Source organism: Phyllostomus hastatus, unplaced genomic scaffold, assembly GCF_019186645.2.
Source record: "Phyllostomus hastatus isolate PE091 unplaced genomic scaffold, TTU_PhHast_1.1 phas_contig_10, whole genome shotgun sequence".
NCBI classification, from domain to species: domain Eukaryota; kingdom Metazoa; phylum Chordata; class Mammalia; order Chiroptera; family Phyllostomidae; genus Phyllostomus; species Phyllostomus hastatus.
The window spans coordinates 803048-817778 of NW_025333499.1; the positions used below are offsets into that span (position 1 = coordinate 803048).

At 39.4% G+C, this 14731-nt stretch overlaps 1 protein-coding gene across 2 annotated transcripts in view; it reads right to left on the reverse strand.

Annotated features, from left to right (window-relative positions):
• RRAGB (Ras related GTP binding B) overlaps positions 1–14731 on the reverse strand; it is a 56981-nt gene that overhangs the window by 42058 nt on the left and 192 nt on the right. For both annotated transcript variants that reach the window (XM_045832659.1, XM_045832649.1), the window contains exon 2: positions 14562–14700. In XM_045832659.1, the coding sequence (XP_045688615.1) occupies positions 14562–14593 (32 nt within the window). In that variant the 5' untranslated portion in view covers positions 14594–14700. The remainder of the gene's footprint in view (positions 1–14561; positions 14701–14731) is intronic.

A 14731-nucleotide genomic window follows, 5' to 3' on the forward strand; every position in this document is an offset into this window, starting at 1 on the left:
AACTAAGCAACAAAAAGGTAGCCAACCTATCAGATGCACAGTTCAAAACACTGGTAATCAGGATGCTCACAGAATTGGTTGAATTTGGTCTCAAATTACATGAAAAAATGAAGGCTATGCTAAATGAAATAAGGGAAAATGTACAGGGAATCAATAGCGATGGGAAGGAAAATGGGACTCAAATCAACAGTGCAGACCAGAAGGAAGAAAGAAACATACAACCAGAAATGAATGAAGAAACAAGAATTCAAAAAAATGAGGAGAGGTTTAGGAACCTCCAGGACATCTTTAAACTTTCTAGCATCTGAATTATAGGAGTACCATAAGAAGAGGAGGAGCAACAAGTGGAAATTTATTTGAACAAATCATAAAGGAGAACTTCCCCAGTCTGGCAAAGGAAATAGACTTCCAGGAAGTCCAGGAAGCTCAGACAGTCCCAAAGAAGTTAGACCCAAGGAGGAACACACCAAGGCACATCATAACTACATTACCCAAGATTAAAATGATGGAGAGAATCCTAGAAGCAGCAAGAGATAAAGAGGCAGTTACCTACAAAGGGGTTCCCATAAGACTATCAGCTGATTTCTCAAAAGAGATGTTACAGGCAAGGGGCTGGAAAGAAGTATTCCAGGTCATGAAAGGCAAAGACCTACATCCAAGATTACTCTATCCAGCAAAGTTTTCATTTAGAATGGAAGGGCAAGTAAAGTGCTTCTCAGATAAGGTCAAGTTGAAGGAGTTCATCATCACCAAGCCCTTATTATATAAAGTGTTAAAGGGATTTATCTAAAAAAAATAAGATAAAAAACATGTACAGCAAAATGACAGCAAACTCACAATTATTAACAACCACACCTAAAACAAAACAAAAACAAGCTAAGCAAACAACTAGAACAGGAACAGAACCACAGAAATGGAGATCACATGGAGGGTTAGCAACAGGGGAGTGGGAGGGGGAGAGAGGGGGAAAAGGTACAGAGAATAAGTAGCATAGATGGTAGGTAGAAAATAGACAGGGGGAGGTTAAGAATAGTATGAGAAATGTAAAAGCTAAAGAACTTATAAGTATGACACATGGACATGAACTAAAGGGGGGGAATGTGGGTGGGAGGGGGTGTGCACGGTGGGGAAAAGTGAAGGGGGGAAATGGGACAACTGTAATAGCATAATCAATAAAATATATTTTAAAAGATACTCTGGTTCCTAAGGCCCTATTCCGCTGAGAGTAGCAAGGCAGGGAGATCAGAAATGAGTGCAGGAAGGAGGAATCAGGACCCTGCCCTGCCTCAGCTTGCACACACAACTGCCATGGGCATCAAGCAGGAAAGAGCTGACCCCCTTACAAGATTGGCCCCTCTCGAAACAGACAGCTAATTCATCAGAAACTATACATTACTGGAAATAAACTGGGACAGACTAAGACAGGTGGGGCAGGGGCAGGAGGAACACACCCACAATTCTGCTAGAAGACTGAACAGAAACCCAGGTGTCCCACCCTCCCAATCACAACAGAAGCCCCCTCTAGAAGCAGGTGAAGGTGATACAGGTGGTGCTGCCAGAAGTTGGACAACCCACACCGGGACCTTGAGCTGGTAAAAGGCCAGGAGGAGGATCCAGAAAGAAAAGACAGAAGGCAAACACCAAACTACTGAGATGAATTCCACCTCATTCCTCTTCAGAATTTGTGTTTTTTTTTCTTTCTTTTGCATAGCCTTTTAATATTTCTTCTATTGCTTCAATTGTATTACAATTAATTCACTATTCTTTGTCTTTTATTTTTTTATCCTTTTTATTCAGACTTCATATTATTTTTTAGTTTACTATTTCAAATCTCACATTGTACCCTTCTCATGTCTTACTCCATTTTGCCTTCTTCCTGACCTTTCTTATTTTCATTGTAAATTTTATTTTCTGCTACACTATGCTTTGTTCCTATTCCTTACTCTTACTATTTCTCCTTCCTCTATCCTCTCAAAAGCATTCTTCTTTCCTTTAATCAGCTCACATTCTTTTTCCCCTTCTTATATTATTTTCTTTACACCTTTATAAATTGTGGCCTGTTTGTTGTGGATATTATGATTATTGCTGTTCTTCTTCACCTGTATTCTTTTATGTTCACTTTCTTTTTTAATTTCACATCTCATAGGTCACTCTCCCCGTCTTACTCTATTTTGCCTTCCTCCTGCCCTTGCTTATGAGTTTGGAATTTTATTCTTCCCTTTCTTACCCTGGATTTTATTCCTTACTCTTATTATTTCTCTTCCCTCTATCCTCTCAAAATCATTTTTCTTTACTGTATGCATCTCATATTCTCTTTCATATAATATTCTTATTTTCTTTCTGCCTTTATTAATCTTTGCTTGGCCATCATTGTGATTGACCCTGTTGTGTTTTTTCTGCAATTTTGTTCCCTTTGATTCACTGCCATTTTAAATTTATTTCAAACCTCATATTATATTCTTCCCTTTTCTTACTCCATTTTGCCATCTCCCTTCCCTGTTTTACTTACATTTTAAATTTTATATTCTCCCTTTTTTCACCTTTTTCTATTTCCTACTCTTATTATTTCTCCTGCCTCTTCCCACTCAAAATAATTTTTTCTCCTTTAGTCATTTCATATTCCCTTTTCCTATTTTATAATGTTCTTAATCTCTCTCCACCTTTATTAATATTAGGTCAATTGCTGTTGATATTGCAGATGTGGCAAGGGGATATTTTTGCTGGTGTGGTTTGGTTTTCTGGGTAGTATTGCTTTGTTAACCAGCATCTGTACAACAGCATACAAGATGTGGTGGGGTTGTGACTTCCAGTCAGCCAGTTGGAGGGGAGACCCCAACCATGAATGAGCTGCCAGTATTCAAAGCCCAAGTACAACAAGAATGCCTACATAAATTGAATAAAGGACAATCTTAGATCTCAAATTGGGGTGCCAGGTGACACCTGGAAATGGGAAAAGAGAGGGGCTGTGACTGGCCATGACCCAGATAGACTCTGAAATGGTCAGAGTTGGAATGTGTGGAAAGCTGGACGTTTGTTAGGAGTGGCAGGTGGCACCCAAGGGAACTTTCCTCAAAAGATGATCTCAGCCACTGGGCGGGGCCTTGTGCTTACAGGGACCTCACTCTAGAGCAACGGCCAGGCCAGTGAAGAGGGAGGAGGGGACTGATTTGCTCCCACTTAGGACACCTCACGGACTGATCAAAGGGGTCAGAAGGGGTGCAGAGATGCAGCAGCCCCCAGACTTCATTCAATAGGGGAACTGAGCCACCCTGCAGGGACCTCCCGCTGCCTGAGCTGCCAAGCCAACAAAGAAGGAAAGGGGCGACCTGATTTGTTCCCACTCAGTGCACCTCAGGAATTGATCAAAGGGTTGCAAAATGAGGTGGATTATCCGAGCCGGCCTGGAGCAAATACAGAGTGGACAGTGCAGGCCGCCCAGTGCTCTCAGGGCATGGGCTGGAAACTGGACACCTATGATTACTGTAGGCCAGACTGAGCCCTTATCCTCCTGGAACCACAGAAAAAGAAAAAAATGGAGCTCAGCCCCCCTCTGCCTGCAGGATCCAAGAAGACCTGCAAAACCAGATTGGCAAGTTTAAAATCAGTAGGAGGCTCTTCTGCCCCCCACCCCACCAAGAGTAAGACAATAAGACCTGGAGCTATGAGAAAATCTGAGACAGATCCAGAAAAAGTCAGAAGGTGAACATCAACATTTGAGACAAATTTCACTTTGCTCACCTTCAGAAATTGCATGTTTTTTTATTTCTCACTTTTCCATTCATTTAGGGGTTTTTTTTGTGTTTATTTTTAAAGATTTTTTTATTTTTTTTATTTTTAAAGAGAGAAAAAGGGAGGGAGAAAGAAAGGGAGAGAAACAACAATGTGTGGTTGTTTCTCGCTCACCCCCTTCTGGGGACCTGGCCCATAACCCAGGCATGTGCCCTGACTGGGAATTGAACTAGCTACCCTTTGGTTTGCAGGCCGGCACTCAATCCACTGAACCACATCAGCCAGGGCTATTTGTTTGTTTTTATTGTTTTATTTGTTTTTTTTATTCTTCCTTTCATACTGTATTTTAATTTTTTTCCTTTCACTTCACTCGTATTCTGAATAACACACTACTCTTGGTCTTTTACTTTTAATTCATATTATATATTTCTTATACTATCGTTATCCAAATCCCACACAGCACCTCTCCCTGGATTTAATCTATTTTGCCATCTTCCTGAGCTTTATTACTGTTGTGGTTAACTTTATTTTCTCTCACACTACACCAAGTTTCTATCCCTTAATCTCACTATTTCTCCTCACTCTAAAGTCGCATAAGTGTTCTTTTTTCTTAAGTCAGCTCACATTCTTTTCCCTTTCTAATAAGAGTCATTCCTTTTTCACCTTTCATGAACAGTAGCTAGTTGAGTGAAATATCACAGTTATTGTGGTACTTCTCCAAAGGTTCTCCTATTTGCACACTATTTGTTTGTACTTTAAATTCCATAGAATACTCCCCTATTGTCAAACTCCATTTCCCTTTCTCTACCCCTGATCAGGTAAATAAGGAATTTTATTTCATTGCTTTCTCTCTCCCCCTTTTTCTCTCCTTTTTCCACTCTCTCAACCTCAGCTTTACATCTTACTCTTATTAGCTTGCTTCCTCCATCCTCTCAAAATCATTTTTCTTTACTGTAGACATCTCATATTCACTTTTTGCTTTTCTACAATATTCTTATTTCCATTCCAACTTATTAAACTTCATTCAGCTGTCATTGCTATTGATCCTGCTGTGGTTTTTCTGCAATTTGGCTCCTGTTGTTCCAATACATTTTAAATTTACTTCAAACTTCATAGTATACTCTTCCTTCTTACCACATTGTTCCTATCACCCTTTTGTGTTTTGCTTACATTGTAAATTTTGCTCTTTCCCTTTCTTTGCCTTGGTTCTATCCCAACTCTTATCAATTCTCCTCTGTCTTATCACAAAACAACATTCTCTCCTCTTTCAGTCATCTCATATTACCTTTGTCATATCTTATAATATCCACAATCTCTCTTCACCTTTATTAATCTTAGTTCAATTGTGGTTGAGAATGCTGATGTGGTAGGGGTTTTTTTTGCAGGCATAGGTTTGGTTGTCTGGTAATACTGCTTTGTTAACCAACATCTGTACAACAACATACAAGACAAGCTGGGAGTTGAGAATACCAGTATACTCGCTGGAGGTAGAACCCACCAACAAAGGAGACACCAACAGATAAACCCCAAGTACAAGAGAACCCACACAAATGATAGAAAGGGCAATCCTAGAGCATACAGACAAAGAGATCACAGAGACCACACTGCTGAGTCCCACAAAACCCCAACCTCAGCAGTTCACCCTACGAAGATAGGTGGCAAAACAGAGCATTGGGACTCACAGAAACTAACAAAAAGAGTCACCTAAAATGGGGAGACAAAGAAAGAACCTGCAATGGAAAGGAATGTAAAATTCCCCAGTAAAAGAGCTAAATGAAATGGAGGGAAACAAACTATGAGATATAGAATTCAAATGAATGGTTATAAGGATGCTCAAGGAACTCACTGACACCTACAAGGAACTAAGTGAGAACTACAACAGAATGAAAAAGGAAATAGGAACTATAAACAAGAACCAGGGAGAAATGAAGAATACAATATCTGAAATAAAAAATACACTGGAAGGAATTATACACAGGCTGGGTGAAGCAGAGGGCCTAATTAGTGAGCTGGAAGACAAGGTATAAAGAAATACCCAGGTAGAGCAGGTGCACGAAAAAGACTAAAAAAATATAAAGACAGCTTAAAGGAACTGCAAGACAACATTAAACACAACAACATTCAAATCATAGGAATACCAGAAATAGGCGAAAAGGAGCAAGGGACAGAAAACCTGTTTGAAAAAAATAATGACAGAAAACTTCCCGAACCTGGAGAGGGGAAAAGCCATGCAAGTTCATGAAGAAGAGGGGGTCCCGATAAGATGAACCCAAAGAGTCCTACTCCAAGGCACATCATAATTAAAATGCCAAATTTTAAAGACAGAGAATCTTAATTAAAGACAGCAAGGGAGAAACAGGAAGTAACATACAAGGGAGCTATGATAAGGCTAGCAGCTGACTACTTAACAGAAACACTACAAGCAAGAAGGGAATGGCAAGAAATATTCCAAGTAATGAAAAGTAAAGGCCTTCAACCAAGACTACTCTACCCAGCAAGGCTCTCAATTAAAATGGAGGGCCAAATAAGGAGTTTCCCAGACAAAAGAAGGCTCAAAGAGTATACCTCCACCAAACCAGCACTGCAAGACATGCTAAAGGGACTGCTGTAAGAAGATGAAGTAAGCCCAGGCTGATGTGCTTCAGTGGATTGAGTGCCAGCCTGCAAATCAAAGGGTTGTCAGGTCTATTCCCAGTCAGGGCACATGCCTGAGTTGAGGGACAGGTCCCCAGTTGGAGGCGCACACACAAGGGGCAACCACACATTAATGTTTCTTTTCCTCTCTCCCTCCCTTCCTCTCTTTCTAAAAATAAATAAATAAATAAATAAATCTTTTAAAAAGATGAAGGAAAAGAGTGAGAGAGAGGAACACAGGTACAAAGGGGGAAAATGGCAATGACTAAGTACCTAACAATAATAACCTTGAATGTAAATGGATTAAACCTTCCAATCAAAAGACATAGGGTAGCTGAATGACTGACAAAACATGACCCGCACATATGCTGCCCATAAGAGACCCACCTCAAAACAAAATATCTATAACAGACTGAAAGTGAAGGGATGGAAAAAATATTCCACGCAAATGGACAGGGAAAAAAAGCCAGGGTAACAATACTTACATCACACAAAATAGACTTCAAAACAAAGGCCATCGGGCTGGGAACCAAAGTGTCCCAGGTTCGATTCCCAGCCAGGGTACATGCCTGGGTTGCAGGCCATAACCCCCAGCAACCGCACATTGATGTTTCTCTCTCTCTATCTCCCTCCCTTCCCTCTCTAAAAAATAAATAAATAAAATATTTTTTTAAAAAAAGACTGATTGTTACTATTAAAAAAAAAACAAACAAAGGCCATAAAAAGAGACACAGAAGGACACTTCATAATACTCAAGAAAAGAATTCAACACGAAGATGTAAACATTATAAACATATATACACCCAATATAGAAGAACCCAAATATATAAGGAAAGTCTTGGAGGACTTCAAGGAAGAGATAGCAACACACTTATACTAGGGGATTTTAACACCCCACTGTGAGCAATGGATAGATCTGCCAAACAAAATATTCATAAGGATATCATGGCACTGAATGACACTTTAGATCAAATGGACTTAAGTGATATATGTAGAACCTTTCACCCCAAAGAAGCAAAATACACATTCTTTTCAAGTGCACATGAACATTCTCAAAGATAGACCACATGACAGGACACAAAACAAGCTTCAAAAAATTCAAGAAAATTGGAACTATATAAAGCATTTTCTCAGAACACAAGGAGTTGAAGTTAGAAACCAACCTTAAGGAAAAATCTCAAGAACATTCAAATTCACGGACATTGAATAGCATGCTATTAAACAATAAATGGGTTAATAAGGACATCAAGGAAGAGTTCAAAAAGCTTCTGGAAACAAATGAAAATGAACACACAATACTCCAAAACCTATGGGACACAGTGAAGGCAGTCCTGAGAGGGAAGTTCATAGCGATACTGACCTACCTAAAAGAGATAGAAACATTTCGAATAAACAACCTAACCTTACAGCTACAAGAACTAGAGGAACAACAACAAACAAATTTCAGAGCAAGCAGAAGAAAGGAAATAACCAGGATCAGAGCAGAATGAAATGACATAGCAACTAAAAGAACAATTCAAAGGATCGATAAATCCAGGAGCTAGTTCTTTGAAAAGATCAACAAAATTGGCAAGACTTTAACCAGATGCATTAAGAAAAAAAAAGAAGACCAAAATAAACAAAATCAGAAATGAAAAATGAGAAATTACAACTGATACCACAGAAATACAAGGGAGTGTAAGAAATTACCATGAACAACTATATGCCAAGGAATTTTAAAGCCTGAGTGAAATGGGCAAATTTCTAGAAAAATATAATCTTCCATAACTGAAGAAGAAACAGAAAGCTTAAATAGAATAATAACAGCTGGTGAGATTGAAGCAGTAATTAAAAAACTCCCATCACACAATGCCCTGGACTGGATGGTTTCATAGGAGAATTAAAAAAAAAAACATTTAAGGAAGAGTTATTTCCTATTCTTCTCAGACTACTCCAAAAACTTCAAGAAGGGGGAAGACTCCTGAACTCTTTTTATGAGGACAGCATCATCTTAATCCCAAAACCAGGCAAAGACACGACAAAGAAAGAAAACTACAGGCCACTATCACTGATGAACATAGATGCTAAAATCCTCAACAAAATATTTGCAAATCACATCCAGCAATACATCGAAAAGATCATACACCATGATCATGTGGGATTCATCCCAGGGATGTAAGAATGGTACAATATTTATGAATCAATAAACATAATGCATCACATAGACAAAAAGACAAAAATTACATGATCATATCAATAGATACAGAAAAACCATTTGATAAAGTATAGCACCCATTTATGATAGAAACGCTTAGCAAATGCAAGTAAAGGGAGCATTCCTCAACATAATGAGGGCCATGAATGACAAACCTAGTGCCAAGATCATACTCAAAAGACAAGAACTAAGAGCTTTCCCCCTAAGATAAGGAACAAGAAAAGAGTGCCTGCTTTCTCCACTTCTATTCAACATAGTATTGGAAGCCCTAGCAACAGCGATCAGATAAGAAAAAGAAATAAAATGTATCCAAATTGGAAAGGGGGAAGTAAAACTGTAATTGTTTGCAGATGAAATGATAGTGTATATAGAAAACCCTATAGTCCCCACCAAAAATCTACTCAATTTAATAAGTGAATTTGGCAAAACAGCAAGATACAAAGTCAATATTCAGAAAACAATGGTATTTTTGGATACCAACAGTGAAATATCAGAAAGAGAAACTAGGGGGGAAATCTCATTTACTATAGCAACAAAAGTAAAGTAAGCACCTAGAAATGAATTTAACCAAGGAGGTAAAACACCTGTACTCAGAAAACTATAGAATACTACACAACACTGAAGAAAGAAACTAAGGAAGACACAAATAAATAGAAGCATGTACCATGCTCATGGTTTGGAAAAATTAACATCATCAAAACGTCCACACTACTCAGAGCAAGTCATGACACCTTAAAAGTCCTAGAGGAAAACATAGACAGAAAAATCTCAGATATTCCATGCAGTAATATTTTTATAGATATGTCCCCTGGAGCAAGGGACATAAAGGAAAGAATAAACAAATGGGAAAAGCTTCTCATCAAATTAAAAAGCTTCTGCACAGCTAAAAAAAAACAGCCTTAAAATGAAAGGAGAACCAACTTTATGGGAAGACATATTTGCCAATGATACCTCACACAAGGGTTTGATTTCCAAAATATATAAAGAAGTCACATGAGTCCACTCCAGGAAGACAAACAACCCAATTAAAAATGGGCAAAGGACTTGAACAGACATTTCTCCAAGGAGGACATACAGAGGGCCCAGAGACATACGAAAAGATGCTCAGCATCACTAGCCATCAGAGAGATGCAAATGAAAACCACAATGAGATACCACTTCACACCAGTCAGAATGGTCATCATAAACAAATCAACAAACAAGTGTTGAAGAGGATGTGGAGAAAAGGCAACTGTAGTGCACTGTTGGTGGGATTGCAGACTGGTGCAGCCACTGTGGAAAACAGTATGGAATTTCCTCAGAAAACTAAAAATGGAACTGCCTTTTGATCCAGAGATCCCACTGCTGGGATTATACCCTAAGAATCATGAAACACCAATTCAAAAGAACCTATGCACCCCAATGTTCATAGCAGCACAATTTACAATAGCCAAGCCCTAGAAACAACTTAAGTACCCATCAGTAAATGAATGGATCAAAAAACTATATTACATTTACACAATGGAATATTACTCAGCAGAAAGAAGGAGCTCCTACTCTTTGTGACAGCATGGATGAAACTGAAGAGTATTGTGCTAAGTGAAATAAGCCAGGCAGTGAAAGACATACCATGTGATCTCACCTATAAGAGGAATCTAATGAACAACATAAACTAATGAAAAAAAATAGAACCACAGGAATGGAAAGATGAACAGACTGAAAATGACTGGGGTGGAGGGAGAAGAGGGATAACAGGGTAAAGAAGGGGAAGGAAATAGACAAAGAACATATATAAAAGACCCAACGACAGGGACAATGGGGTATGGATTGACTGTGGGAATGCAGGGGTGGGGAACAGGGCAGGGGAGAGCAAGAGGTGAGGAAAATTGAGGCAACTATGAACAACAATAAAAAAAGAGTAAGTGTTGTTTCAGTTAACAGCTATAGGAAACCTTATGTAATTGCATACTATATTTTCAGGAGGCAGATATTTCACCTCCCTCTCAGTCATTCCAACCCTTAAACAGAAAGCATGAAGACCTAGGATTCTCCATGGAAAAGCGTTTGGGCATGTCCAGGAATAACCAAGGAGGGCCCCTAGAGCTTACCAGTGGTATGCAACTAGGGTCCACAAGAGCACATTGGGCTGATTTCATGAGTATTTTTGGCATCTTTTGTTTATATTATCCCTGATGTTACTTCAGTGAGTCAGTACCTTGAAGACCTCAGAGTACCTCAGGGTGAATTTTAGGAAGCATCATTACTCCTGTGATAATGCAGAGTTGGCTAATATTCCCACTTTGGGGTTTTGAGGGGACTTAGGCTTCTGAGAAATAGTCTGTGGGAAACCCAGTATGAGATTACCCTTGAATCTCTTACAAGACACAAGTTCCATGGATAATATCCAGTCTTCCCACAATTCTGAGGGCTGGCCACACCTTTATTTATTCTGTGGCCAGTGTGTTGGAAGAGGCTGAGACTAGGAAGGCTTCTGCAGGCATTTCAAATCCTGTGATTCTGGAGAGAGTGAATCAAACAAAGAGCCATTCCAGAAAGGCCAAGGCACCTAAGATTAGAGCAAGACAGCCAACCTGAATCTCCTCCTGCATTCTTTTTTTTTAGATTTTATTTATTTATTTTTAGAGAGGGAAGGGAGGGAGAAATAGAAAGAGAGAAACATCAATGTGCGGTTGCTGGGGACCATGGCCTGCCACCCAGGCAGGTACCCTGACTGGGAATCGAACCTGCAACACTTTGGTTCACATCCCGCGCTCAATCCACTGAGCTACGCCAGCCAGGGCTTCCCCCTGCATTCTTAATCTTATCACCTGCCAAAACCAGAATCCTGCGAGGCCCACTTAACCTGTTTCTTCCCCTCACTGCCCGAATGCAAGCAATCCCAAAGGCTTGTTGATCAGCTCTGGTATCCATCCATTCCCACCTCATGATCTTCACTGCCATTACTGTATTTCAGGCCACCACTAATATTAACCTAGATGAGGGCAACAGCCTCTAATCAAATCTCCCACCCCACACTCTCTCATCCCTCACAGTTCATTCTCCATACTGCAGCCAAACCTCTAATTAGACCAGTCACTTGTTGGAAACCATTCAGTAATGTCCCATTCAGTGACTTTGGTTCAACCAACCTTATATATCATAAAATTATTTAATCAGGCAAGACTTTGCTTCTTGTTTAAGATTCAGGAAAAAGTCATAAATTACCTTGGTTTCAACTGAAGAGGGAAGAATTTTAAATCATTCACTGGGAACATAAAGTAACGTCTCATACTCAGTTGAATATATTGCTCATTTTTTAAAATCCATGTACACTAACAATTGAACTTTTATTGCAGCATTGTTTGTAGAAGAGGAAATGATTTGGACATATACTGTACCCAGCCCAAAGAAGGATACCCAAAAGATTATTGTAAAGACAATGCAAGGAACGCCACTCAGCCTTTATAAAGAAAACATCAGAACTATGGTTTGTGGAAATAGTGTTGTTAATTAGAAAAAAGAATAAAATGAAAATTGTGTGCAGAATGATCCAATTTTTATAAATGTAACAAAGCATATCTATGAAGATATACCCAGAAACTCTATTCATAGATGGTGATCCTAGATATCCAAGCACATGTTTAAGAAGACAGGTACAAAAATACAAATTATTTGTTCTGTAAAAAATGGAAATGGCAAAACTCCTGATGATCAAGAGAAAGGTAAATTCCAAGTACTAAAAGAAATTATAACAAAATTAAAATCAGCTAGAGCTACATTCAATAACTCAGTTAAACGTCAGGTGAAAAAAGTGAAAGGAATTAAGAACTACAAATTGCCAGTTATAAAAATAGTCACAGGGATGTAAAGTACAACAAAGCGACTACAGTCAATAATATTGTTGTAACTATGTATGGTGTCAGGGTTATTTGGTGAATACTTTGTAAGGTGGATAAATGTCTCATAACTATGTTGTACATCTGAAACCAATATAATATTGTATGTCATCTGGAATTGGAAAACAAATTATTTTAAAACATGAATATAAAAATAAACCTACTCAAAAAATCCTATACAATATTTGTAGACACAGAAATGGCTCCTATCCTCAGTCAGCTGGTTGGTGAGCAGAGGCAATGCAGCAACAAGCATGCGCTGCCTCAGACTGGATTACGACTAGGCTTCCCCAACAGGAGGCGTTGGTAGCCTCTGGATATAAAGAATATTGCAGTTAGAACATGACTGTTGGGAAGAAAATTAGTTTCCTGCATTATATTCCCATAAAATCCCATCAGAATGGAGAAGCTATTTGAAATAACAGGTAATTTTGCAGTCCTCTAGGCACATAGATTTACAAAGAGCAAACATAAAACAAAGACCTAACCAAAACAAAAAAGCTGAACTCAAAGGAATGTGCTCTAACCCAGAGTCACTGGTATGTGCTGTTAGATTCCAAGAGTGCCTCACAACAAACCTGACAGACAAGACTGGAGCAATTCGCCTTTTCATTTTGTTTTTGTTTTTGTTCTTTTCTAGAGGACACAGAGGCTAGGAAAATCATCAAGGTCAAGGAACTTGTAAGTGACACGGGCTGGCTCAAAACTCACATTCCCAGCTCTGAGTTCAGTGCTCATGCCTCTGTACAAGGCATCCCCCTTCTACACATGTACAGAGGACTTGGCCTCGTTGGGTGCAGTTCAGCGGGCCATTCTGCTTTGTGAACAGGTCACATTGCCCCACCCAAGAATTAGTTCACCAAGCACAGAACTTATTCCAGGAACTCTACCCAGGGCTGGGAGACATCAAGGGGCTAGATAAGAATCTTTCCCTCAGTAGGATTACTCTTAGGTCCTGACAAGCAAGCCTTTAAGTTTTTCCAGCAAAACTGGTAAAGAGTATTCACTTGCTTTTAAAAGTTTGGCTAAAAACACGCAAAATCTGTTCTATCATGTATTGCCTCAATGTGCATCTGTTAAATGCCACTCTCACACACTGCTGAAACTCCTTGAGTGGCAAAGACTGTTCTTCCTGTGTGATAAGCGCTTTTCACTCATTATCTCATTTCTCACAATCCTATGAGACTGGTTCTTTAATTAACCTCACTTTAAAGATGAGGAAAGGGAGGCTCACAAACAAATAAACAAAATAGAAACAGACTGACCACTGCTAGAGAGGAGGGATTTGAAGAGCTGGGTGAAAAAAGTGAAGGGATTAAGCAAAACAAAAAAAAACAAAAAACAAACACCTCACAGACACAGACAACACTATGGTGATTACCAGAGGGAAAGGAGGGTGGGAGGAGGTACAAGAGGATAAAGGGGGGATGAATAGTGACTTACCTCTGGGTGGTGAACACACAATACAATATACAGATTATGTATTATAGAATTACACACTTGAAACCTATATAATTTTATTAGCTAATGTCACTCAAATAAATTCAATACTTTTTTTAAAGAAAGATGCACACACTTGCCCTAAATACTCCTTTCTCAAGGGAGCAAAAATTGATTCACTGCCCTTTTGGTCAGACCAAGGCAAGCTTTAGGGACAGAAAGGCCTGTGAGCAGGCAGATGGAATTTAGATACTCGGAGCTGAGAGGAAAGGCAATTCAGGCAGAGGAAACAGTGAGCAAAAACCTGGAGTGGATAAAGTTCAGAATATGCTCCGAATTACATTCAGATTACCGAAAGAAAGAAGTAAAATAAATCAAGTATTTGGATAGACCGGAGCCTAGGAACCTCAGAGCCAACCTACACTTCTCCACCCTCTCCCATTTTCTTTCACCCAGACTCTAAAGCCTGTCAATCATCACCCTTAAAATGCCTTTCTGCCTCTCCATCGCCATGGCAACCACTTTAAGGCTCATTTTCATTCCCACTTTCCTCTTATTCTAATTGCCTCCTAAGTGACCTGCCAGACAATAGTCTGCTCCTCTGTGAGGCTGTACAAATGCAAGTCCCAATCCAGTCAGTTCCCTGTTTAATAAGCCCGTGAATATATAGCATTTTAAAGGCTCTGCACCTCTTGCATACTCTTCGCTTTTGCCGTTCCATCTCCTCTTGTCCGGCACTTCAGCTATTGGCATCAAATCTGGGTCCTCGATGGGCCCAAGAATTGAGTAGTATACACAGGAATTTCTTCTGGAAATATGGCGAATGTGCTGTGTAAACCAAGACAGGAAAGGAGAGCTG